The 27,893-nt window shown below is 49.2% G+C and overlaps 1 protein-coding gene across 2 annotated transcripts in view; it reads left to right on the forward strand.

The window, feature by feature from the left end:
- The first annotated feature begins 1,262 nt into the window (after nt 1–1,262).
- Nucleotides 1,263–27,893, forward strand: part of LOC135982912 (immunoglobulin-like and fibronectin type III domain-containing protein 1) — a 41,533-nt gene continuing 14,902 nt past the window's right edge. The window contains exons 1-3 of one of the 2 annotated variants that reach the window (XM_065591546.1): nt 1,263–1,407; nt 25,154–25,212; nt 25,837–25,959. In XM_065591546.1, the coding sequence (XP_065447618.1) occupies nt 25,188–25,212; nt 25,837–25,959 (148 nt within the window). In that variant the 5' untranslated portion in view covers nt 1,263–1,407; nt 25,154–25,187. Of the gene's footprint in view, nt 1,408–16,248; nt 18,134–25,153; nt 25,213–25,836; nt 25,960–27,893 lie in introns of those variants that run through there. The other variant, XM_065591547.1, reaches the window with a different exon arrangement.

The raw sequence follows: 27,893 nt of genomic DNA on the forward strand, positions 1-27,893 counted from the left end.
ACTGATCCAATGAGCTACTCCCAAGGGGCAGTGTGTGAAGTGATCTGTGCACCTGCTTTCAATGGGGGTGGAATCTGCTTCCTCCTGTGGCAATAGAGAGATTTTCAGCCCAGCTCCTCAAAGGTATTTAGGTGCCTGAAATCAATGGGAGTTCGGTGCCTAAATACCTTTGAGGAGCTGGGCCTTAGTGCTTGAGCCAGGGCTGGCTGACAGGTGCAGAGACTGACACCTCCCACCCCTCGCACAGAACAGGGACTAGCAGAGCCCCCTCCCCTCCCCACCAGTGCACCTCAGCCTCGGCCCGGAAGGATGGGGGGAGAGACCACTTGGCAACGGCTGGTGGTTTCCAAGGAGTCGAAGGGAGTTAGCCCCCACCATCCTAGGGAAAGTCACAGGGAGCTATGCTCGCTGTCTTAACTCTTGTGTCTTTGGAAGCCCCACTCTCCACGGTGCTCCTGGCCTCTCCGCTGTAGCTAAACAAGGGCACTAAGTGAGGGGTTGTTTTATGTAGAAACACCCTCCCCCACACATACACACCTCCCAGGAATTGGACTGACCCCTACCAAACCCATTGTCACCCTGTGGCCATGGAACAGCAGTGGGGTAGGACCAACTAAGCGCTGAGTTGGTTGCCTAGAAGGGAAGGCGCATAGAGCCCCTGGCACAGAGTGAGAATGGAGGACCCTGGCCTGGGGGGGAGGGGAGATGGGGGGCGCACCCAGCCCCTGGCTGGGGGGGGGGGGGTTGCTGCACTAGAGCAGGGGGAGGGATAGCTCAGTGGTTTGCGCATTGGCCTGCTAAACCCAGGGTTATGAGTTCAATCCTTGAGGGGGCCACTTAGGGATCTGGGGCAAAAATCAGTACTTGGTCCTGCTAGTGAAGGCAGGGGGCTGGACTTGATGACCTTTCAAGGTCCCTTCCAGTTCTAGGAGATGGGATATCTCCATTAATTTAATTTAATTTAATTTTAGCTGACACGGGTGCGAGCTTGAACTAGAGAAGTGCACCTAGCATGCAACCCCCAGCGACTTCTAACTCCCCTTCAAACAGCTGCGGGGACCCGCGGGTGGAGGCCGCCACTCCCAGGGGCTCGCCAGCTGCTGCCCAGGGCAGCGGATCCGATTCTCCGGGCGAGGCTTCCTGAGGGGCGTGTGAAGGGTTAATGGTGCTGGGAAGTGGTGTCACCCAGCTGGGGTGGGGGTGGTGTGTTGGGGAAGGGGGAGTGGCTGTGTGGGGGGGTGGCTGTATGGGCGGGGTGGGGGGGAGTGGCTGTGTGTGGGGCGGACACCCCATGGCTGCCGTGGGCTGCATCGTGAAGCTGGGGGGCAGCGCGCTGACGGAGAAGAACCAGCTGGAGACGCTGCGGGCCAAGTCCCTGCCGCGGGCATCGTACGGGGGCTGTGCGGGGCAGGCGCCGGGAGCTGCATTGTGATGCACGGAGCAGGGTAGGAGGAGGCCCCGCCGGGGTCCGGGGAGCTCGCCCAGCTCGGCCAGGCCCGGCCCGGCCTGGCCCTGTTCTCACCCACCCACCCCCGCTCTGCCAAGGCACAAACCCCCAGCGCGGATCCGAGCCAGGGAACGAAGCTCGGGCTCACACCCGGGGGTGAAGGACACAGGGGGCTGCAGGGGGCTCCCCATTGCTGATCCCAGGAACAGCCGGGCTGAGGAGAAATGAGCGCCCCTAGAGGAGGGAAGTGGCTCTGTTCCTTGGTCAATCTTACTGCAGGCCTCTGGGGAGGCAGGTGTTACACTGCTCTAAACACGTGTATCCATGTAAGAGTTGTGTATAGAACCGAGGAGTCCTAATGCCTTGGCCCTTGGCCACGATCTAACTACAGTACTAGACACTTTGCCTTATTTTATTGGAACTTGTGCTATGACTGGATCTGCTAGAGCTTTTTAACTTTCTCTTAGTTTCTATGAGGTGGGGGTCTTGATTTGCCATTCAGAGCCCTGAAACCTGTCTCCCACTCCCTTCTGATTTACCTTCTTTGCTTTACATTCCTCCCAGAATTTAAAACACAAGCTCACCAAAAATCAGGTCCAGAGGACTTTTGGAGTCAGTCTTGCTTCACTGGCAAGAGGGGTTAGTTATGTGGCACCATAGCCCTGCAGTGCTTCCAGCTCTGCTAGACTACAGAATAAGAAGAAATTGAAAGTAAAAACATGCCTTCCTTATTATAATGCAGATACCCAATAGAATGAGTACACTTGTTTTTAAATACTGAACAAGAAAATCAGCATGTTTACCTTCGAAACAAACCAACCAAACAAAAACTCTAATATAAGCAGACTAGACAATACATTGGATTAATAGAGTGGCCTTCTGTCTTGAGGCCTGGGTTCCAATTTGTCTTGCTTTGGGTTATTAGAGATAAGACTTTAGTGGTGCCATCCTAGGTTGTTTGTACACAATGGCAGGGAGAATGTCCCTAGCTTCTGTTTGCCAGAAGCTGGGAATGAGCAACAGGGGATGGATCACTTGATGATTCCCTGTTCTGTTCATTCCCTCTGGGGCACCTGGCATTGGCCACTGTCGGAAGACAGGATACTGGGCTACATGGACCTTTGCTCTGACCCAGTGTGGCTGTTCTTATCTAAGCGTCCACACTTCAGTGTAAACCCAGGGTCTGCAGGACCCAGGCTTGTGGAGTCTGTGTTTCCAAGCGTCCACACTGCATTGTAAACCTGGGCTTACAATTGCCGGGCCTGGGTCTCGCAGCTGTGCTAACGCATCCACACTGCACTATGCAGATCTTGTGACTCAGGTTTGACCGATGTGCACACTGCAGTTTGACCGATGTGCACACTGCAAAATGACAGGGCTTGGCCCTGAGTCACAGTGGGACTCACACTCTGACCACCCCCTGCAGCAAGCTCCTAGGACCAGGGTCCTGAGTGCTTACTGACCTGAGTCAGAGTAATTTGTGTGTGGACAGAAGGGGGAGTGGGGCTCCACCCTGAACCAGAGCTGGGGCTTAGTGTGCAGTGTTGACATACCCTGAGTTAGGTCACTGTGGTGTGGGTCTCTCAGGTCTAAGGAGCTTTGGATGGGACCCAAGGGTAGGAGTGGACAGTGGAAGGGGCGGGATGGGGCTGAAGTAAAGATGGGCACAAAATTAGGATCTGGGAGTGGCTTTCGAACATTAGGGTTGTTTGGATCTGGGGTTTGGGATTGGGCCCCATCTGGTTATAAGGGGACTTGGGGACAGAGGAAGGGGATTTTCGGATGAGGGAGGCTGTTCCAAGAATAAGGAGCAGTGTGAAAAGAGGCTTGGAGGTGGGAATCTAGAGGTCACGGTCAAGGTTGAGGGGCATCAGCAGAGGAGTGGGATGGAGTGAACCCAAGCTTGTCATGAAGAACATTTGTATAGGTAAGCCTTAAGTGCTAGAGATTGGGCAATTTCTCCATAGCCAGCAGCGTCCGCAGGCTGTTACCTCTGTGAGAGCAGCCTCCAGACAAACCCTGGTGATGCAGTGTCAATACGCTGAACTCAACCTCCAGCTCTGCTTGGTGTTCCCACCAAAGACAATATGCTCTTGGGGCACTAATGCAAACATAGACATTGCAAAGCCCCATACATGGTGTGCTCTCACCCCACCTCCTGTCATAGTAGATGGGCCCAGGAGTCTAGCCAGCCTCGCTGTCTATAAGGCACCCAATAACTGCAATACTTAGCCCTGTATCCTGCCCTGGTCAGCCACCCCCATGCTCTGGGAAGCTGGCTCCACAAGCTGCCAGTCCCTGATGTTCCAGGGGAAGATGGCATCCCTTGCCCAATGCCAGATAGCTGGCAGTGCAGTGCTGCAAGGCAGGCGTGAGGGAGGGGATCCATCTCTGCCCATCTCATTGTCAGTCACCATGAGATCGGGGCTAGAAGGGCACTTGGAGCCTGGCTTACCCATGCTTGTCAGGGCTGCTTATCTCTGGGTCATTGGGAGGGTGACTGCTCACCCAACAGCATCTACTGCACTGCCATGGGTTGGGAGCTCCCCTGTGCGCTGCTGGCAGAAATAGCTCCAGGCACTTGCACACCCTCCTGCTATTGGCCCACGTGAGCCATGGTGTACCATGTGTGTAGGTGTGGGCATCTCCTCACACTGGGCGTGCTGGGTCGAGGAATTAGGGGCACTGAGTGGGATGTTGCCTGCCCTTATCCCCTCACCCTGGGCCTTCTCACTACTCTGCTTCTATGACCTCCCTGGACCCGGCATGTTCCTTTCTGACTTGGCACAAGTGGGAGGGGGGTGCCGGAAGTCACTAAATCCTGCAGCTGCCTCTGGGAGGGTGCCAGGCCCAGTCAGCCAGATGTCTGGTAGGCTCATCACAGGGTGGCATGGGCACTGCACACTAGGAAACTGGGTTGAAGTGAACAAATTGAGCAAACGGGCCTGGTGTATCTTGGTCTGAACATTTTAGGGTCACATTTTTAGTGGCCTGCAGCCATTTAACCTCAAGCTGCAATCCAGAAACCTTGCAGACTATGTGGGGATGGGTACTTGGATGGGAGGCCACCAAAGAAAACCCAATATTGTGAGTCAGTAGGGGGCGCCCTTCCTTTTGTTCCAAGACTGGAGCAATGCCCCGGGGGTGCTGCCCTTTGGATGCACTATAAAACCAAAGCCCCTGTGGTCATTACAGATCCCTTAGCACTTTTGGCAGGAGTAAGGGTGTCAGGCCAGGTGTCCTGGCCAGATTCCACCTTGGGCAGTTGCATTCTGCCTCCCTACAATTCCTGTGTGTTTCAGTTGCATACAGGATTTTTCCTCACTTCTTCCCCTGTCCTGTCCCGATGCATTGCTGTGCTGTACCAAACTGCTGCCCCATTTCAGTGGGGGAGGAAGCGATTCCTGGATAGAGCTCATAAGGCACATCAGGCAGCCTGAGCTGCCAGTATTTTAACATAAGGCTTCCACAAAAATATTCCCCTTTAGCCAGTGATAGACCCCAAGGATTGGGGAGGGGGGTGATTGCCAGGGGAATTTATTTATTGCCCCCATCAACAAAAATGAGAAGAAAGGTCACCCCTTGGCTAACAGACTCATAAGTGTCCTTTGGCCATAAATGTTTTGCTCCTGAAAATATGTCAAGTATAGCACAGTGCTCCACTCTGGAAATGAGGCAAGAGGAACAATGAAATTGTAGGGGATCTGAGCAGGACAATCCCCTGGGCAAAGGGTGGTATTACTAGACACCTGCAATCAGTTCCATTCCAAAGGCAGAGTGGGGGAAATGCAGGTAGGAGCCCCAGAGACAAGCCACCTCTGCTAGGAATGAATTAGCAGCATCCAGGGGGTGGGGCTCCAGCATTGGTAAAGTGATTGCCCAATCTTCCCTGCAAAAACGATGGCTGGATTTTAACAAGAGGTCCCTAGACACCCCCCGCCAGTGTACCACTGGGCCCTGAACAGGAGTGGCCCCCAGATCACATTAAGATCTTTTAGATGCTGGTTGAATCCAGGTTCCAGTTTGGCTTCCTACCATAGCCTCATGGTAGAGTTCAGGGAAGAGCCACCAGTGCAGAGAATGACTCATGATGAAAGGTTAAAAGAGCTGATTATCGGTAAGCAGTGATACAGGGGTTCTGGCAGCAGTCTAGGAATTCCTGGCAGGTGTTAACACCCGAGCAGGAGAGGAATGATTTAGGGTGGGTCACGGGGGCATAACTAAGTATAATGGGAAGAAAGGAGAGCAGCAGAATACGGACCCTGGACTTCAGAAAAACAGACTTTGACTCCCTCGAGGGAAACGGTGGGGGCGACGGACCTGTCTGGTTTTAAGATTAAGTTAGATAAGTTTATGGAGGGAATGGTTTAATGGTAAAACATAGTAGTCAAGGAAAACCAAGAAATGGTAGGTAAATAGTATAATGGCTAACAGGGGTCAGGCTGGAGACTCTTGTCTATATGCTCGGGGTCTTACTGATCGCCATATTTGGGGTCGGGAAGGAATTTTCCTCCAGGGCAGATTGGCTGAGCCTCTGGAGGTTTTTCGCCTTCCTCCGCAGCATGGGGCAGGGATCTCTAGCAGGAGGGTCTCTGCCGATTGAAGTCACTAAAAACAGAATTGGGGACTTCAACAGCAGAGTCCAGGGAAGGGGTAGGGACGGTTTTATGGCCTGCAGCATGCAGGGGGTCAGACCAGATGATCATAATGGTCCCTTCTGAAATCAAAGTCTATGAGTCTATGAGTCTATGAGTCCCTCAAGGAACTGATGGGCAGGATCCCCTGGGAGAATAACATGAGGGGGAAACGAGTCCAGGAGAGCTGGCTGTATTTTAAAGAATCCTTATTGAGGTTGCAGGAAAAAACCATCCTGATGCGTAGAAAGAACAGTAAATATGGCAAGCGACCAGCTTCGCGTAACAATGAAATCCTTGCTGACCTTAAACGCAAAAAAGAAGCTTACAAGAAGTGGAAGATTGGGCAACTGACCAGGGAGGAGTATAAAAATATTGCTCAGGCATGGACGAGTGAAATCAGGAAGGCCAAATCACACTTGGAGTTGCAGCTAGCAAGAGATGTTAAGAGTAACATGATTTAGTTGGGAATTGGTCCTGCTTTGAGCAGGGGGTTGGACTAGATGACCTCCTGAGGTCCCTTCCAACCCTGATATTCTATGATTCTAATGTTACGACCGGGAATGTTTAGGCTGAATATCGGGAGATCTAGGTTGACAATGAGATGTATCGGCCTCTCCACGGGAAGTGCTGGAATCCCCAATGCTTGGGACTTTAAAACTATTCCAGACCAAACCCAAGGGACTCTCCTGTAAGGAACAATCCTGTGCTGGCTCCAGGAGGAGGTGGAAGGGGCCTTTCCGTCTCTGACACCTGTGAATTGCTATGTGTGACGTTCCCCTCTGGTATTGTCTGGATCAGTGATCTGCTAGGTCACTCCAATCCTTGACTCTGGGAGCCAGCCTTACCCTGCTCTGCTGTGAGAACCCCCACTCCTGGGCTGTTCACATACAGCCTTTGGCATGTAAGCTGCTCCCAGCTACTTGCAAGTGAATGGCACTAGCCAATATCTCTGGTCCCAGAAACAACCCTAGGATACTCCATCTGCAGTGTCCAGTCCTGCCCACTGGACACTGCAAGCTTATATAAGTTAGTCAATTTAACAAAGAAATTGATATGTACCAGGCTTGTTATCCCAAGGGGCGCCTCTGACGTGCTTCAAACCAAATGCACTGCTTCAGGTAGAATAAAGAAACAAATTTATTAACTATAAAGATCAATTTTAAGTGATTATAAGTCAAAGCACAAGAAGTCAGATTTGGTCAAATGAAATAAAAGCAAAACGCATTCTAAGCTGATATTAACACTTTCAATGCCCTTACAAACTTAGATGCTTCTCACCACAGGCTGGCTGGTTGCCCTTCAGCCAGGTTCTCCCCTTTGATCAGCGCTTCAGTCGCTTGGTGGTGGTGGTGTCTGTAGATGTAGGTGGAAGAGAGAGAGCATGGCAAAATGTCTCTCCCTTTTATCATGTTCTTTCTTTCCTCCTGGCTTTGTGCCCCCCCCCCCTCAGAGTCAGGTGAGCATTTCCTCATCGCAGTCCCAAACTGTCCAAAGGAAAGGGGGTGACTCCCTCGAGGGTCTAACAGATTGTTGCTGCCTAAGCCAGTGTCCGTTGTTCCTGTGAGGCTGGGCTGGGTTTGTCCCATCCATGCCCTGACGAGGTGAGAACTGCATCTCTGTTCTTGGAGAGTTTTTGCATGGGCTTGCGTTATGCCATGAGGATACATTTTCGGCCTCATAACTATATACATGAATTTATAACCTATTACCTTACTATAACGTTACTGTAACAATTACTATAACATCACTATAACAACTATGCTCAGTGCATCATGAAGAGTAACAAGAAGGGTTTCTTCAGGTATGTTAGCAACAAGAAGAAGGTCAAGGAAAGTGTGGGCCCCTTACTGAATGACGGAGGCAACCTAGTGACCGAGGATGTGGAAAAAGCTAATGCACTCAATGCTTTTTTTGCCTCTGTCTTCACAAACAAGGTCAGCTCCCAGACTACTGCACTGGGCAGCCCAGCATGGGGAGGAGGTGACCAGCCCTCTGTGGAGAAAGAAGTGTTCGGGACTATTTAGAAAAGCTGGATGAGCACAAGTCCATGGGGCCGGATGCGCTGCATCCGAGGGTGCTAAAGGAGTTGGCGGACGTGATTGCAGAGCCATTGGCCATTATCTTTGAAAACTCATGGCGATTGGGGGAGGTCCCGGATGACTGGAAAAAGGCTAATGTAGTGCCCATCTTTAAAAAAGGGAAGAAGGAGGATCTGGGGAACTACAGGCCAGTCAGCCTCACTTCAGTCCTTGGAAAAATCATGGAGCAGGTCCTCAAGAAATCAATTCTGAAGCACTTAGAGGAGAGGAAAGTGATCAGGAACAGTCAGCATGGATTCATCAAGGGCAAGTCATGCCTGACTAACCTAATTGCCTTCTATGAGGAGATAACTGGGTCTGTGAATGAGGGGAAAGCAGTGGATGTGTTATTCCTTGACTTTAGCAAAGCTTTTGATACGGTCTCCCACAGTATTCTTGCTGGCAAGTTAAAGATGTATGGGCTGGATGAATGGACTATAAGGTAGATAGAAAGCTGGCTAGATCGTCGGGCTCAACGGGTAGTGATCAACGGCTCCATGTCTAGTTGGCAGCCGGTTTCAAGTGGAGTGCCCCAAGGGTCGATCCTGGAGCTGGTTTTGTTCAATATCTTCATTAATGATCTGGAGGATGGCGTGGATTGCACCCTCAGCAAGTTTGTAGATGACACTAAACTGGGAGGAGTGGTAAATATGCTGGAGGGTAGAGATAGGATACAGAGGGACCTAGACAAATTAGAGGATTGGGCCAAAAGAAATCTGATGAGGTTCAACAAGGACAAGTGCAGAGTCCTGCACTTAGGACGGAAAAATCCCATGCACTGTTACAGACTAGGGCCCGAATGGCTAGGCAGCAGTTCTGCAGAAAAGGACCTAGGGGTTACAGTGGACGAGAAGCTGGATATGAGTCAACAATGTGCCCTTGTTGCCAAGAAGGCTAATGGCATTTTGGGCTGTATAAGTCGGGGCATTGCCAGCAGATCGAGGGACGTGATTGTTCCCCTCTATTCGGCATTGGTAAGGCCTCAGCTGGAGTACTGTGTCCAGTTTTGGGCCCCACACTACAAGAAGGATGTAGAAAAATTGGAAATAGTCCAGCAAAGGACAACAAAAATGATTAGGGGGCTGGAGCACATGATTTATGAGGGGAGACTGAGGGAACTGGGATTATTTAGTCTGCAGAAGAGAAGAATGAAGGGAGATTTGATAGCTGCTTTCAACTACCTGAAAGGAGGTTCCAAAGAGGATGGATCTAGACTGTTCTCAGTGGTAGCAGATGACAGAACAAGGAGTAATGGTCTCAAGTTGCAAGCGGGAGGTTTAGGTTGGATATTAGGAAAAACTTTTTCATTAGGAGGGTGGTGAAGTACTGGAATGGATTACTTAGGGAGGTGGTCGAATCTCCTTCCTTAGAGGTTTTTGAGGTCAAGCTTGACAAAGCCCTGGCTGGGATGATTTAGTTGGGAATTGGTCCTACTTTGAGCAGGGTATTGGACTGGATAGCCTCCTGAGGTCCCTTCCAACCCTGATATTCCATGAGCCTTCCGAAGACACCCAACATGACAAACTTTGCATTGGATACCACACAATCATTTTATAAAGATGAACATATGGGTGTGGGGTATTTGCCCGAGGTACAGAGCGTCCCAATATGTAGTACGGCACTTCCAAGTCCTCCCATCCACATGGCTAGTGACGCGAATCCAGACATCTTCCAGCATAACAGGCTTTGAACATAGGCGCCAACTTTTCCCAGCGCTGGTGGGTGCTCGACCCCCCCCTCGCTCGACCCTGCCCGACTCCACCCCTGCCCCGCCCCCATTCCAACCCCTTCCCCAAATCCCTGTCCGGGCCCCGCCTCTTCCCCGAGCTCGCCGCGTTCCCCCTCCTCCCCCCCTCTCCTAGCGCTTGCTGCCGCAAAACAGCTGTTTCACGGCGGCAAGCATTGGGAGCTGGGGGAGAAGCAGGGACGCTACATGCTCAGGGGAGGAGGTGGAGGTGAGTTGAGGCGGGGGGCAGGGAGCTTGGCTGCTCCCCGTGGGTGCTCCAACCCCGGGAGCATCTATAGAGTTGGCGCCTATGGCTTTGAATATGCTGCAGGCTGTGCCAGTTCATGTCAACCGGCCACTCTGTTTTTTCAGTACAGGGGCCGTTGTTTTCAGGGAAGCGCATGATGTCACCTGGGCCAGTTTATGCTCACACGGAGGGTGTTTCTAGTCAGGAGCGGCGCCAGGGTTTTTGCCGCCCTAGGCGGCAGCGCTCCTCCTCTAAGCATTCGGCAGCGGGGGTCCTTCCGCTCCGTGTCTTCGGGGCACTTCGGTGGCGGGTCCCGGAGTGAGTGAAGGACCCGCCGCCGAATTTCCACCGAAGACCCGGAGCAGAAGCACCCCCTGCTGCCAAATTTCCACCGAGGGCGGCAAAATGCCGCCCCCCAAATCCTGCTGCCCTAGGCGACCGCCTAGGATCGTCTAGTGGAAGCGCCAGCCCTGTTTCTAGCTATGCATGGAAGGAGTTGTGTGCAGACCCCCTGTTATCATTAATGGTTGTGGTGAGAAGCAGTTCTAACTCAGTGCTTGTTGTATTCCATGTCCCCCACGCTGTCACTGACCCACATCTAACCAAGCCCAGTGCAATCCCTGACCATTGCTCTCAGATGTATGACTAGCACTCAGTGAGGCAGCCTTGGAGCTTGGATGCAGCTGGCGGGGCTGCTGCCATTCCACCGGCTTTTCTTGGCAAAGCTAAATTAAGTTCTGAATCATAAAGGGGAAAACAATTTGTTATCATGGTGTGTGTGATGTTCGGAATTTGTGCTTTTCTGTGGCTTTTAAGCTACAAAGACTCGAAAAATGTTAAGATAAGGGCAGTGCAAAGGAGTGTCCTGCGCTGTGTCTGTCACTGCGGGGCTGGGACCCCAGGGGAGGGGGCAGCCCATGAGTAGGGATGGGGAAACCTCACTCTAGTGACTCTCTGGCTGACTCTTGGGGAGGTGTCACTGGGTTGAATCCCTGAGGAGGGACAGTGACCGTGGTGTGGCTCCTCATGAAGACAGGGTTTTGAGCTAGAAGCAGTGGGGTCCTCTGGATTAGATGAAGGCTGAGCAGGATTTCACTGATGTTAGGGGTGTATGAATTGGGGGGTTGGCTCAGTCCACTATGGAGAGGGCCCATCTCAGCTGAGTTTGGGGTTGTGATTGTCTCTGGAGGTTGATCTGGGCTTGCCTCTGCCACAGACCATCTCCCTCAATGGGGAGATCTGATGACAGGAGCCTGCTGCAGATGCTGGGTAGCAGAGAGTCCTTTGCCAATGTTGCTCCCCAGTCATCACCTTCAGACCACGTGGCACCGCTTCCTTGGATGGGCAGAAGGAGCTGAGGCCTGGAGTTCTGAGGTTCTTCCTTGAGCCTGTGCAACCATTGCAAAGCAAAATGCCCTGGACCAGGCTTGGGTTTCCATTGGAATGTGCCTCCTAAAACTGTAAAAAGAATGAGGAGTACTTGTGGCACCTTAGAGACTAACAAATTTATTTGGGCATAAGCTTTCGTGGGCTAAAACCCACTTCATCGGATGCATGCAGTGGAAAATACAGTACACAGAGAACATGAAAAAATGGGTGTTGCCATACCCAGCTATATTTTCATGTTCTCTGTGTGTATATATATCTTCCTACTGTATTTTCCACTGCATGCATCCGATGAAGTGGGTTTTAGCCCATGAAAGCTTATGCCCAAATAAATTTGTTAGTCTCTAAGGTACCACAAGGACTCCTCATTCTTTTTGCTGATACAGACTAACACAGCTACCACTCTGAATCCTAAAACTGTGATGGTTTAATGACCACCCCAGGCAAGTGGGGAAAAGCGGTCCTCGGAAGAATGGGAGCATGCAGCCCCATTCCCTAGTCAAGGTGTTGATCAGACAAGCCCTCATGGTCCTTTCGTAATTGCCGCATTAGCAGAGGATCAAGTAGCACTTAATGAGTGTAGGCTCTCTCAGAAAACATGCTTGAAAAGGTCGGGGGGGGGGGGATATTTGCAGCAGTCTGACATAAGCCTTGGCTGCTAATAAGTGCCAGATTCTTATTTTACGATGTCCTCTCCAGCCAGCATTTTCGCTACCCCTGCCCTCCCCTCCACGTGCCAAGTCCATGCACTGCAATGGCGCCAATGGGGAGCCATCACTGAGATCAGCAGGGAAAGCAAAGGGCATCATTCAATCTCCAAGCAGCAGGATTCAGGCAACAAAAGGATTTGGAAGTCACTTGCTGTCTTGGACCCTGTGCAAAAGCAATGGCATAAACTGGGGTCTCTGAGATTAAGCTGCTCTGCTCGGTGGGGCATGCTTCCTTCCTGATTCTTCAAAACACAAACCTGTTAGATGTGTTAATTCCTCGCGTTGATACCAGCAAAGGGACAAAAACCTTGGAGGCCACTTGCTCCATGAGTAAAGACATGATGAACACAGGCCAAGACCTGCAGAAGAACTCTCTGGAGCTCAAGAGCTTGTCTCTTCCACAGAAGTTGGTCCCATAACAGATATCACCTTACCCACCTTGTCTCTCCCACTTTGGTTAAGCTGAAAAGATACAGCTGTGCTTAGCCTTTGGGACTAGATGGCTCAGGAAGTTGGGATGGAGAGTTTTGTCACTGGCTTTGTTCATTCTCCTTCCCATCTGATGGCTGCTCAGTGAATCGGTGTGAAATGAATTCAGTAGATCTCAGCCCAGTTCCTCATTCCCCTGCCCTCCCCCACCAACATAACTGGCTGGCACAGACTTTGTTACCGCTCTAACGCTGGCAAGCCAGACACCATGATGCATATCGAATTGCTTAGTCTGTTTGTTTAACCTGTTCCCCCTGCTGCCATCCATCCTTTCCAGGTTTTGTTTAGGAGAACACAGGATACTTAATCCTGATCAAGCTGCTGCTGAGAAGATAATTAAACACATGGCAAGAGAGGACCATCCCATGAGGAGGAGGTGGAAGAAAGTGCAGTTTTCCAGGGCTGGGTTGTGTGAGGCAGTTGCCTGGGGAAGCTAATTCTGCAGCAGAATTTGGAAGGGTAATATGCCCATTTCACAGAAAGGGGAGCCCTCTTTAGACTGCAGGCTCTGCAGGGCAGGAACATTGTCTTCTTTTAGAATAATTTCTTCCTCTAGTAACTCCAAGGGAATCAAATTTAAAATGGAGAAAAGGAGATAATCCACTGTAGAACTGACGTGTGGAACTCACTGCAGCAGGATATCATTGAGTCCAATAGTTCAGCTAGGTTCTGAATGCATGAATAACATCCACGGGCACACTGGCTTGGATAAGAACCTCAAGGACTGCCAATCATCATGCGTCAGGTCATATGCTAATCAGCAGCTGGGGTCAGGAACTAATACTTCCTACTGCACTACATAATACACAATTGATCAGCTGTTTTATAGGGGTTTTGCTGACGCATCCAAGGCTGGCCGTGTTTGGGAGCAGGACAACAGTCTAGATGGACCATTGGGCTGTTTCTTTAGCTTGATTCTGATGTTCCTAAAATTGTTTTTGGGATTTTCATCCTTCAGCAAATGTGTTATGCTCTGGCTCTACAATTGCTTTAATAGATAAGTTTCAGAGTAGCAGCCGTGTTAGTCTGTATCCGCAAAAAGAACAGGAGTACTTGTGGCACCTTAGAGACTAACAAATTTATTAGAGCATAAGCTTTCGTGGGCTACAGCCCACTTCTTCTCTAAGGTGCCACAAGTACTCCTGTTCTTTTTAATAGATAAGAAGAACACACTTTGCACATCGCTAGCCTAGTGTCTTCCAACATTAATGACCAAATTTGCAAGTCTGCCATCCCCATTGTTCCCAATTGTGTGTGTGAATTCTCCATTGTTCTCCAGTGTGAGGTATTGTTTGGGGATTTTCCATTGATCTTAATGAGAACTCCTGGATGTGGAACTGTTCTTGAAATTTGGCTCTAATGAATTAAGTGACATCATCCCTGGTCCATTTGCCACAAAGGGAGTTGGTGGCAAAAACGTGTTAAGAACCTAGGAGTTCCTGGCTCCTTGTCCTATATGCATCCACTTAATGCATCCTCCTAATTCACTTTTTCTAGAATTCATGGGGCTAGATTTGCAATTGTGTCCAGTGGATACAGGGTCCATTGGAGGTAGTGGAGGCCCTGTGGAGCCATTTGTGACTCTGATCTCAGAGCTGGTTCTGCCCTGCCCCTGCGGTAATATTAGAGCAGCTTTGAGGCTACTGTGAAGTATACTGGTGGGTAAGGTCCTGGACTGGGACTCGGGAGATACGGGTTCATTTCCAGGCTGCTTGTGTGACCTTTGGGCAAGTCACTAAATCTAGCTGCACCTCAGTTTCCTTTTCTAGTGGGAATTGGGAATGATACCACCTCCTTTCTCCCACCTTTTGTCTGCTTTGTCTATTTAGACTGTAAGCGCTTGAAGGCCGAGACCATCTCATGCTATGTCCTAGTCTCTCAGAGCAGCATTTCCAGCTCTCTTTTTCTAGGGTAGTTTTACAGTAAGGCAGTATTATTATTTATTGGTTGAGCAACCGAGAATATGCTTGGAGCTGTGCATGACGGTCCCTGCTCTGAAGCGCTCACTATCCAGAAGACAGACACAGAGGCCTCAGTGTTGTTGACGGTCATAATTTTACTGCAAGTCTTTTGCTTTTGGACAGTTTTCTTAAAGGCCCAGTTCCTGGTATCATGTGATGATGTGAGAATCTCCACTTTTGGTTAAAAAGTGAGTTTCTGTCCCTTGTGGTGGCATAGAAAAGGTTGAAAATGTGGCCCAAGTGCACTAGAAAGGTTCAGAAATCAAACAGCAAAGGAAAAGGCTTAAAAAAATCAGGAAATCCTTACAAAAGCAATCTCATGATTTTGGGGGCCTGGCTAATGAGTTTTGACAATACGGAGTCATACCGCTCATCCATATCGGTTGAATCAGTGTCCTGTAGGCTGGGTGCATTTACACTGACATAAAGGTGCTCATCTTGGTAGAGATGATTCCTGTACGTTTCAGAAAGATGAACTGGGAATCTCGGAGAAGGGGGTCCCATGAGAAAACTTTATTTCCCTTGATTTATTTTTTTCCAGCTAAGCTTTTCATTAGAGACTTTACTGCACTGTGACACTGCCTGTCATTTGACTGCTCAATGAAGTTAACTGTTACCTATAACTTTTAGAAGGGAGGGCGACCTAGTGGTTAGAGCAGGGCCCCAGCACCCAGGATCCTTGGGTTCTATTTGTGATTCTGGAAGGGAGTGTGTTCTAGTGAGTAGAGCAATAGGGTTGTGTGTCAGGGCCCCTGCTTCTATTCCCACCTCCAGGTGGCAGTGTTGTCTAGTGCTTAGAGCAGGGTCCTGGGAATTGACTCCTGGATTCTAGTCCTTACTTTGTTGTTGTCTTTGCCTCAGTTTTCCCACCTTTCAAATGGGAATAATGATACTGACCTTGGAGGAGTATTTTGAGGCGTAATTCACTCACTACAAAGTACGATGAGATTCTCCTATGAAAACTTCTGTGCGAATATTTCAATAACCATGGCAACGATGCTTAGTAAAGGCCCCTCTCACTCATGTCAGCAGGGCCCTGCCATAGAGGCAAACCAGGGTGGCTGGGAGCATGTGCAGGGTCACTCATTGCATTCTCTGCATGTCGCAGCTTTTCTTAAGCATGAGGGACCATTGCAGCTTCCCAAACTCCTGTCTCCTGTCGGTTTATATCTCTGGGCTAGTCTACACTCAGGGGCGGCTCTAGGCACCAGCAAAGCAAGCACGTGCTTGGGGCAGCCCATTTGCAGGGGCGGCAGGGATGCAGCATGGGAGCTGAGAACCAACAGGGGGCCCTGGGAGCTGTAGTTCCTTGGTTAGCTCCCTGCCTATAGAGCCAGCCCTGGAGCAGGGAAAGAACTACATTTCCCAGCATTCCCTTGGCCACTACCAACAGGAAAGAGGGGGAGGGAGTGAGGTAGCTGAGATCTCATGCTGCAGCCTACCCTGAATGGAGAGCTGCACTGTGAATAGGGATACCATATTTTAGCATTTAAAAAAATAGGACACTCCACAGGGAGGGAGGGTAGCCCCACCCTGCCACCATCCACTCCCTCCGACTGCCTCCCACAGAAACCCCAACCCCTCCTGCTCCCTGTCCCCTGATCACCCCCTCCCGGGACCCCTGCCCCTAACTGCCCCCCAGGACCCCACCCCCTATCTAAGCCTCCCTTCTCCTTGTCCCCAACTGCCCCCTCCTGAGACACCCCCCCCCAACTTCCACCCTAGGACCCCACCCCCTACCTGTCCCCTGACAAACCCCCGGGACGCCCATGCCTATCCCCTGACTGCCCCCCGCAACCCCCTGACCCATATAACCCCCCCTTCTCCCTGCCCCTGACTGCCCCCCCGAACCTCCGCCCCATCCAACCCCCCAGCCTCCTTACTGTGCCACTCAGACCAGTGGGTCTGGCTCCGCGCAGCGCCAGACACACTGCTGCATACATGCTGCCGTGCTCCCCCGCAGAGCCACAGCCCCCTTCCTCTCCCCACCCCCCAGCACCTGCCTTCCAGATTTGAACACCTCAAAATTCAGGAGTGCTCAAGCTCAGTTTGGGCAGCTGTTACTTCATTTCTCCCAAATCAAATATACGGATCCACTGTAACTTGCTGTAGAAAAAGTAGGATAAAATTGAGCAAGAAATGCTTCCCAGTGGTTATTAGGACTGGAATTGCTATTTTCAACAGCCATTGCCTTTTTGTTTGTTTGTATAAAAGGAAGACAGTGATATTGCATTGGGCGAGACTGAATATATCTTCATGTGTTCTGAAATTAGTTATTTTGTGGATTTTTATCCTGGGTATAAGTCTTTGTATGTTATGCGTAAAATAAGTTGTCACTTTTAGGAAAAATAATGATGGCTACTCAGGAGACCACACCAAGGCAGCAAATTATATGTGCTCTATAAGTTTGCAATATGTTTTATTTCATAGCAAAGAGGCAAATTTTCCATTCATACAGCAATGTGTAAATATATGCCGTACCCTGCCTGGCTAACCAAACACACAGACTGATGCATGAACTTTCATGACATGTTCTGAGTGGGAAAAGTCTCCCGCTTTGTCTCTTACAATATTCTTTTTTATGTGAGATGATTGGGGAAAACAGCATTGTTTTGCAGCACACACAAAAAAAAGGTGGTAACTTGTGTCTGAAACACCAGGTCATACTTGTACCATTACCTGATCTACTTGCATTTTAAGAAAAGAAAAACTACAGTAAGCTGAAAAAGAAGTTTAACACTTAAAAATACATTAAAAGGGTTTCAGGAAGTGGCTGTGACTTAGCCCATAAAAATATTAATACTAATATTTGGCATTTATATATCGTTTTTTATCTTCAAAGGACTGTAGAAATATTAATCAAAGTGCTATGGGCCTGATTTTCAGAAGAGCTCAGCCACTGATTTCACCTGGGATCGTGAGGTGCTCAGCACCTCTGAAAGCCTGGCCCAAATTAATCTTACTGTTTTCAAAGCAGACAATTATGCTGCACTTTGCTTAGATTGTTCAAAGGTTTAGTGGAACAAAAGCTTTCAAGGCGATGCTTTGAAGAAGAAAGAAGATCTGCAGAAAACCAGCCCTGTGAACTGACTTAAGAAACGTCAAAGAATTAAGTTAATCTCAAACTTGTCCAGTGTCGTCAGTGGTATGTACTGAAATAAAAATGAACAGGAGACTGGTGCATTGGGTTCCCATAAAAAATTGTTTAGATTTATCACAGGCTGTCACCTCCTAAGAGGAGAGGGCAAGAGAGAGATTAGGTCAGCGAGAGGGAGAAAGTGAGAGCACAGAGAGAGCAGCAGCAAAGGCTCTTAGTGATCTAAGCTGCTCTTTGGTATCTGAGCTTAGACTGGAAAGGCAACTCTTGCAAGCAGCAGCAGCTTTCACAGCATCCTGGGGAGGAAGGGAATCAAGGAGAAGACAGAACTGTAGGAGGAAGACACAATATACAGGTGAGTTCTAAGCACCCGGTGCAGAATGACGAATGAACTGTGATTGCTTGCATATGGTAGGAACAATTGATCTGGGTTACTCCTAGTTGTCTTGACATTGAACAAAAGATAATTGGTGGTAGCTTCTGCTAACCTCCTCTTCACACTAAGGGAGAAAACTCATGGACTCCTAAATACTTTGTAAAGCCACCAAGTTCACAGGGGTTTCTAGGGTGCAAGTTGGGTGCAATGGGCATGTGGCTGGGAGCGATTCGCTGTCTGGTGATTTATTTATTTCTAACCTATTCAGTTATTTCTGGGGTGGGTGCTGGGGTAACGTTCTGGCTTTGGATGAGGGCTGCTTTATTCCTCTGTTAGGATGCTGATTAAAGATGGACTTTGCTGGGGAAATACAAATTGCAGGAGTGGGACTTGAAATCTCAGGGACTGGATTCTTCTGGCACTTTTCTGCTCATAGCAGATAGTGGCTCTGTTTGGGCCAGGCCAAGTTCAGACAAGGCAGCCCTAGAAAGATGTAGAAAATAACATTCAATCCAAAATGCAGGGAAAGAGAAAACAGATGGGACTTCACTGTGGATTAACTGGATTCCAGGTGATTTTCTGCAGCAATTGTTTCAGCCATGGACTCTTAACATGATGCGGTAGGAAGGTTAAAATGCAGCCTTTCAGGCAAGGACTTTATTGCATATTTTGTTGTTGGGAAAGATCCTTAGCTGGAGTTGTTTTAATATGCTAAACTGGGGGGTGGGTCAGGGAGGTGTGGTGGTAGTTGTAAAGGTTTCCGTTAATGCATTGAAAAATATGGGGAAAAGCTCAGTCCTTGACATCAGGAATTCCTTATTGCACCTGGATTTTATGCCACATTATTTTAATATAAACAGCAGTGTTTTATTAACCCCAGGGGTTCCTGGCAGTAGTGCATGCAGCGTGGTTGGGAACGCCTATTGCCCTGATGCTAATTTTAGCTAGAGTGAGAAGACATCCAACAAAGAGCAAGGACCATATAGGGTCATACAGGACCAGTGGTGCTGGATGCATTTCCCAAGTCCATTAAGGTGCAAGGCGGGTTAAAATGTCATTTTCTTTACCAGGCCTGGGAGAAAGGGGAGGGTGGCTCTGACAGTGGGTCAGGGTTTCATTAATTACGTCGCTGATGAGACCAAGTTATAGAAGGAAAGGGTAAGCGTGATCCAATGCTGGCCAGCCAGGAGTGGTCAGGGGCTGGGCGTTAGCAATCACAGGGGTGGGGCATGAGTGCCCGATTGATAAGCAGCCAGTGCCCCATCTAAATCATGGATGGAGTTGACAATCATTCCCAGTCAGACATGGATGAAAACAAATGAGTGTTGAATGAGGGAATAACAAGGATTCGATACATTGTGAAAAGGGCAGAGGCTAATTTACAGCATGAGAACTGGGTACCTTCTCATGCTGAGCAGCACCTTAATCAGTTGATGGCAGTCGGACTAATCATGGCAGTATGATGAGATCAGAATCTGGCCCATTGCTGGTGAAAGTGCCAGACTGAGAGTCAAATTGTCAAACTTTGGTGTCTTCAATTAGGCCCCTAAATCCATATTCAGACATCTGAATTCCAGACCTAATATTCAGAGGGGCTGAGCATCCTCCACTGAAATCAATAGGAGCTGCAGGTAGTTGGCACTTCTGCAAATCAGTCTCTTATTTAGGTGTCTAAATATTATGGATGAAGGGGCCTAATTTTAGGCACCCAGCTTTGAAAATGTTGGCCTGAAGTCCTCTGTCCACAATCTGAGTACAGTATAGTATAAAGAGCCTACAGGGTAAGCGTCCCTCAAACCCTGCACCCTATACGACGTTCTCAAAAGCATCTCTTGTAGGTGAAAGTAAAGTTCAGTCTGTATGGCCAATTCAGTCCTTAGCCTCTGCAATGAGACTACCAACAAGGTCGCTAACTTATGCAAAGGACATTTATCCAGCCGGAATGGGACGAAGATTGAGACACTAGTTAATGACCACAAGGGAAAATGACTTTGTCATTACCCAACCATCGCTGGATTTGAGCTGGTGAAACAGAAGAAACCTATCCTAGTCTCAGTGCCCACAGTGCTCTTTAGCCTTGAGTGATATAGTTCTAATATATTTCTATGTCTCAAAGATATATTAGAAATGGAAAAGGTGCAGAGAAGGAATGGGTTACCTAGGGAAGTGGTGGAATCTCCTTCCTTAGAGGTTTTTAAGGTCAAGCTTGACAAAGCCCTGGCTGGGATGATTTAGTTGGGAATTGGACCTGCTTTGAACAGGGGGTTGGACTAGATGACCTCCTGAGGTCCCTTCCAACCCTGATATTCTATGATTCTAAGTATGACAAAAATGATTTATGGTATGGAACAGCTTCCCTATGAGGAGAGAGTAAAAACACTGGGATTATTCAGTTTGGAAAAGAGACAACTAAGGGGGTTAGTTAGATAGAGGTCTACAAAATTATGACTGGTATGGAGAAAGTGAATAGGGAAGTGTTATTTACCCCTTCGCATAACACAGGAAGCAGGGGTCACCCAATTAAATTAATAGGCATCTGGTTTAAAACAAACAAAAGGAAGTACTTCACACCACACATAAGAATGGCCATACTAGGTCAGACCAAAGGTCCATCTAGCCCAGTATCCTGTCTTCTGTCAGTGGCCAGTGCCAGGTGCTCCAGAGGGAATGAACAGAACAGGTAATCATCAAGTGATCCATTCCCTGTCACCCATTCTCAGCTTCAGGCAAACAGAGGCTAGGGACACCAACCTTGCCCATCCTGGCTAATAGCCATTGATGGACCTACCCTCCATGAACTTATCTAGTTCTTTTTTGAACCCTGTTATAGTCTTGGCCTTCACAACATCCTCTGGCAAGGAGTTCCACATATTAACTGTGTGTTGTATGAAGAAATACTTCCTTTTGTTTGTTTTAAACCTGCTGCCTATTAATTTCATTTGGTGACCCCCCTACTCACCGTAGTGGAACCCACTCTCAACTTGTAGTAATTGTTGCCGGGGATGTTGTGAAGGCCAAAACTATAACTGTGTTAAAAAAGAATGAGATAATTTCATGGAGGAAAGGTCCATCAATAGCTATTAGCCAAGATGAGCAGGGATGCAACCCCACGCTCTGGATGTCCCTAAGTCTCTGATAGCCAGATGCTGGGACTGGATGACAGGGGAGGGATCACTTGATAATTGCCCTGTTCTGTTCATTCCCTCTGATGCACCTGTCAATGGCCACTGTCAGAAGACAGGATACTGGGCTAGATGGACCATTGGTCTGACCCAGTATGGCCATTCTTATGATGAAGGGTTCAGTGTAAATAGGAGCATCTAGCAAACATCCACTCCATATAGCCTTAAACATACGTTTCTTTCTTTCTTTCATTTTCCATCTGTATTTATGGGGTTCTAATCACTATAGTGTCTGGGTAGATTCTGAGGGTGGGATATTGAAAGTGATCTAGGGGATTTGGACACTCAGTTCCCATTAATTGTCCAAATGTCTTAGGTGGCTTTGCAGATCCCACTCTGAATGTTTTTTCAGTCCTCCCTGGTGTAACATTGTCTTCTAGCACAGTAATCCAGAGATGAATATGGCCCCGTCTGTCACTAGAGAACCATGGCCGAAATGTGTGGTCCCACTCAGCCAAGGCGGGGGGCATGAGAGCAGGTCATGCATCTAGCCTCATGTTCGATGGACAGGGCTGTGAGCCTTGCAGAAGTGTCAGTTCCTAAGTTTCTATGCATCACTTCTCGCAACCCTCTCTGGGCAGTCCAGGTCTGCTGCCGCAATGTTCTGGAAGGAGTCCGGTCCGGCCCTCATCAGCCTGAGATGGTGAATTCAAGATGAGCTCTTGAAAGGGAAAGGAGTTAAAGGCTAAATAGAGGACCCAGAAGAATCTCGCCTCCAATTAAAATGTTCCATTCAATTTAATCCTGAGATGATGCAGGAGATGAGATGCTCTCTCGGGGCAGTTGTTTTCCCTTGTCCTTTCACTCACTTCTCGCTTTGGTGGGGGCACTTGCTCCTATGGAGAATGCATCCTCTCCTCATTTAAACCCCTGACCGCTGCTGAATGCACCAGACACCACCCTGACATTTTGTGGCATTTCAGTGGCATGCCAGCACCACAAGGGTTAACAAGACTATGGGGGGTGGGGGTGGAAAACAAGCTGTGAAATGGAAGAAGGTCAGTCTCTTGGAGGGTTTTGCTGCATCACAGATGGTTTTAAATTATCAGCCCATCTGCAGAAGGTGTTGTCTCCATTCCTTCCCCCAAAAGAACTCTGGTAAAACCAAGGCTGGAAATTGACACCTCTTATGACCGACTGTCTGACTAAATGAAAGAGCCCCCTGGTAGTTCAAGCAGAATCCCTACCATAACTCGTAATGGGAGTTTGGAATAAATAGCAGCAGGAGGACCCTTTTCAGCTAGAATCATACCATTTATGGGGGGAGCATCTACTGGCAAATTAAAAACCTGTTAGATCTGGGTGCTAGGAACCTCTTAGCTCCACTGGCTCTGCCTGTGCTAAATAAAAGTACTAAACAAGTACTAAACAAGCTAAACAAGTACTCCTGTTCTTTTTGTAAATAAAAGTGATTACCCCCACTGGTAAGGCAGCTGAATTCCAGCAATGGGTAAAAGCCCATTAGAGAGGAAGTATGGGCCGGTGCGAAGGAAAGCTAGCTAACTTCCACATCTTACATGAACAATCATGGTCTGTGGAAGGGGTTTGTGTGGCATCAGACGTTATTATTCATGCTAAGGGTAAAGGCAGCAGATGAACATAGAAAAGTAGCTAGGCTGCCAATGTCCACTGATACTGAAAGCCAAGAGACGATGACTGGGCAATAAAAAGGTATAAAAAGGGGCCATGGAAGTGGCTGCTGGAACACAGCCTTAATTCCCAAGGGATAAACAGGATATATTTTCCAGCAGCATATACAGGGCCTGATCCTCTTCTCACATACCCTGGTGTAACTCCACTGTCCTGGGTGGAGTTACTCACGATTTATACCATTGTACATGCAGAGTCCGGTCCATAGAGTCTGAAAACTGGCAGCCTTTTGCCCCACCAACTGGGAAAATAATGTCCTCATTTTCTTCTTTGTCCCCATTGTGTTTCCTATATTGTGAGCCAGGGAAACACAAATACTGTCAGCAGACACAGCTAATGCTCATGGCCAAATAGAGGGCACAAGGGAAGAATGATGCTAGGATTTCACGGTTATGTTTTCCACTTTAATTTGTCTTTTCAAAATAATTTGGGGAAAGTGCTGATCTCTGGCCCTGGAGGGGGAATGCCTCCATTTACCCCAGAAGAGGTGCTGCTGAGGCCCCGGCAGGGCAAACTTTCTCTGCCAGGGTGCCTCACCCCTGCCTTGGAGAAAACCCATCTGGGAGCTGAAGGAAAGGTTGCTGTTCATGGCCCTTTCAGTCTTTGGTCTCTACAGTGCGAGTGTCAGCCGGAGTGGTGGATTTTTATCATGTGCTCCCTTCCCAACCCACTTGAAACTCAACAGAGATTGACCAAGCTCTTCTAACATAGGCCACCAAAGGGGACCCAGACACCTAGAGGTAAATGGCTCATTACCTATTACCAACTCCCTGAGCGAGCTTCTCCCCATGGGGACTTTATTTTAAAGGAAGCAGCACAAAAGGAAAAGAAAATTAACATTACTACCATCCAGAGTTGAATGAACGATGGACCCCCGGCTGGGCTGGCTTGACTCTTTGGTTCTCTGTGCATTGTGCTGCCATGAGGAGGTGGCTTTGAGTCCCGTACTGCCCAGTTCCACTTGGGCTGGGAGCCTTGCAGAGGTTCTGTTGCTCCTGAGTGATGCCTTCCTAGCCAGCAGTTGGAGCAGAATTGGCCTACTCAATGCAAGCTCTTTGGCCTGGAGAAAGGGTTGCTAACCAGGCACAAAAGTGGAGTGGGGAGTAAAAAATTGGGAGAGAAAATGGTGCCCCATAAAGGACAGTGACTCTTCCTGAATTCCCTTTACCTCTTGCCCTCAGTTTATTATTACAGCTTCAGAATAACACAGAGTAGTGATGGATGCTTTTGTGAAGGTCCAAGCCCAACCTGGATCTCAAATTTTGTTGTTTCACAATAAAATACAAGCGTCCCCATTATTTTTACTAGCCAAATTAAGCGATTCTTCCCAATGAAGTTATGAGACGCACTTGGGGATCATAGAAACGTAGGGCTGGAAGGGACTTTCAGGGGTCACAGTCCATTCCCTTGCACTGAGGTAGGACCAAGTAAAGCCAGACCATCCCTGGCGACAGGTGTCTGTCTAACCTGTTCTTAAAAACTTCCAATGATGAGAATTTCACAACCTCCCTTGATAATCTGTTCCAGTGCTCAAGTATCCTAGAGTTAGAAAGTTTTTCCTAATATCTAACTTGAATCTCCCTTGCTGCAAACCAAGCCAATTATTTCTTGCCCTCCACTCGGTGGATATGGAAAGCAATTGAACACTGTCCTCTTTATAACAGTCTTTTATATATTTGAAGACTATTATAAGTTTCCCTGTCAACCTCCTCTCCTTTAGACTAAGTGTGCCCAGTTCTTTCAACCTGAGAACACTAGGCAGCATCTGGGGGAAGGAATCAAGGGAATATGGAGGCAGAAGATACAATGGTGGAATGTTGTTATGTGTGTAAATTGGCTTGAATAAATAATCCGGTTTAGTCCTGCTAACTGCTTGGTTACTTCAGTCATAACATACTGATAGTTTATAAGCAATAATGAAAAAAGCAAGGTGGTGGAGGTGGAATCTGATGCCCGGAGGCGATTCTTTGAGGAATAAGTGGTGGAGGTATGCTAATGAACTAGGCTTTCTCCTCCGGAGTGCTGGGGTCTAGCAACTGAGGATGGGGCAAACTGATGCAAGCAAAATAAGGAAAAGATTTTAAATAGCTTCTGGGTATTAGGTCTTTCCACACACCCCATGAGTTATGAACCTCCCCAAGCAATGAAACTATCTTCTATTTTGCAGGAGAATCCACTAAGCTGTAGAGCTGACCTCCAGAATGACAATGGAAAGCCAGAGGGCAGGTGAGAGAGAACAATAAACCAAGAAACTGTGAACTTGACCTGTGATCTTCATCAGAAATGAGCCAGTCTTGCCTTCTTGTAGTTTGTGTTTAATATGTGATGTGTCCTCTGTCAGGGAACTATATCTTGCCTTTGCAATGGGATGGACTCACTGGTCTAATAGGTTTTGTACATCTCTGCCACCATCCTTTCCTAGATTCAAAACTCCAACTGATCAGCATGTGGAATTCTGAATAATCACCCCACAATTGGCAATGTCCAAAAGCTTGACTAGCTCCAAAGGAGCAGTAGGCATGATTGCTTTGTCTATGAGGAGATGCGTGCCTGGACAAAAACCTTGTATCTAAACCAGTCGCCTGGCCACTAACTTACAACAGGTCAAATTAAAATCTCTGATCTGAACACCCAGAACTTGAGGAATGTCTAGATCCACATCTGACTGTTGCTGTTCAGACCTCTATTTCTTATTATGAATTATGTACAGTAGTGCTTATGCTTAGAGATCCCAACTGCGAGCTATGCCCCGTTGTACGGGACATCATATATACACATATTAAGAGATGCTCCCTGCCCTGAAGAGTTCACAATGTAACTTGAATTCATGTTAATTTTTTTTTTCTCCAGTGAAACCCCGTAAGAAATCTGCCATCCCAGGGGTGACCATCAAGCAGTTTGTTGAAGTTATTCCAAAAGGATGTAGCACGCCTGACTTTGAGCGAAAACCCATCACCCTAACATTACAGGACGGTGAGACGCTCTTAAGAAACAGTTAATCTCAAAGAGCCAGATTCTAGATCTCAGGCCTTGCCTGCATGAGAAAACTATCGATTTAATTGTCAGTTTTGAAACAGTTAATTCAATACAATTTTCTTGTGTAGCTAAAGCCTCAGTCACGTTGGTATAAGTCTGGAGTAACTCCCTTGATGGCAGTGGAGTTATTATTGCTTTACGCCATGGAAGTGAGATCAGAATCTGGCTCATCTGGTATAAGCGGAGCCATTTGGACTCTACAGCAGGTTGATCTACTTCCAGGTGATCAGAGTAAAATGTTTTACAATAGAAACTTCAGCTGGTTTATTTTCATTTTCCACTGAAGCATTTAAAAAGCTCAGTATTGAGATTAAGCCCCCATTAAAGTGAGGGGTGACAGGAGGGCTTGACACCTCCATTTGTGCTCTGCTGGCCCCACTACATCAAGGAGTAGTGTGATGGAGGTTGCAGCAGGGCCGGATTTCTAGTGAGGCACAGTAGGCACGTGCCTGGGATCATCGGTGTTCTAGGGGTTCCTAAAAGTTAAAAGTGGGTTAAACGTTAAAAAGTTAATACAGTCCGCTCTCCTGCTGCAGCTGGGCTCCTGGCCACCCTGCGTGTGGGGCTGGAGTTGGGTGAGCATCTGAGTCAGCCCACCTGGGGACTCTGTGAGCCACAGCTGGGTGGAGCAGCTGCTGAAGGTGCTGGGAGCGTCCCAGCCCCTTCCCAATCTCGAGCGCCCTGCTGCTTCTGCCCTGTGCCAGGGAGAGAGTGGGAGGGGCGTGGCCAGCGCTGGGCTGCAGGAGGGATGGAAGACACCCAGGGACCGCTCACCATGGGGAGAAGTACAGTCCCCCCTTGCGGCTCACCTGGGGCGGGTGGGCTGCGCCACAGCTCGGGCTGGGAGCACCATGCATGTAGGGTTGCCAGATGTATGGTTTTTTACCAGAATGTCCAGTCGAAAAGGGACCCTGGTGGCTCCAGTTGGCACCGCCGACCGGGCTGTTAAAAGTCCGGTTGGTGGTGCAGCAAGGGCCCAGGGCTGAGGCAGACTCCCTGCCTACCCTGGCTCCATGCAGCTCCTAGAAGTGGCTCCCAGGACCCTGCGGCCCCATGGCGCATGGGCGGCCAGGGAGGCTCTGCGTGCTGCCCGCGCCCCGACTGTTGGCTAAACAGCTCCCATTGGCCGGGAACCGAGACCGATGGGAGTTGAGGGGGTGGCACCTGAAGGTGTGAGGGCAGCGCGCGTAGCCTCACTGGTTGCCCATGCGCCTAGGGGCCGTAAGAACCTGGTGGCTGGTTCCTGGGAGCCGCGGTAAACACCGCCAAGACCCTGCACCGCCTCCTGCACCCCAACCCTCTGCCACAGCATAGAGTGCCCTCCTGCATCCAAACGCCCTCCTGGAGCCAGCACCCCGCACCCACCCAACACCCTGCCCCATCCCTGAGCCGTCCCTGCACCCCAAACCCCTGATCCCCAGCCCCACCCCAGAGCCCACACCCCCAGCCGGAGCCCTCACACCCCCCACATCCCAACCCCCAGCCCGGAGTCCCCTCTCACACCCAAACTCCCTCTCAGAGCCTGTACCCCACAATCCCCCCTCACACCCCAAAACCCTTGCTCCAGCCCTAATCCCCCTCCTGCACCCCAAACCTCTCATCCCCCACCGCACCCCAGAGCCCACACCCCCAGCCAGAGCCCGCACCCCCTCCCACACTCCAAACCCCTTGGCCTCAGCCTGCTCCTGCACCGCAAACCCCACATCCCTGGCCCCATCTCACAGCCCAAACCCCTAGCCGGAGCCCTCACCCCCCCGCACTCCAACTTCCCGCCCCAGACCTGAGTCCCCTCTTGCACTCCAAACCCCTCATCTACGGCCCCACCCCAGAGCCCATACCCCCAGCCGGGGCCCTCACCCCCTCCCAAACTC

This window comes from Chrysemys picta, chromosome 4 (genome assembly GCF_011386835.1).
Source record: "Chrysemys picta bellii isolate R12L10 chromosome 4, ASM1138683v2, whole genome shotgun sequence".
Lineage (NCBI taxonomy): Eukaryota > Metazoa > Chordata > Testudines > Emydidae > Chrysemys > Chrysemys picta.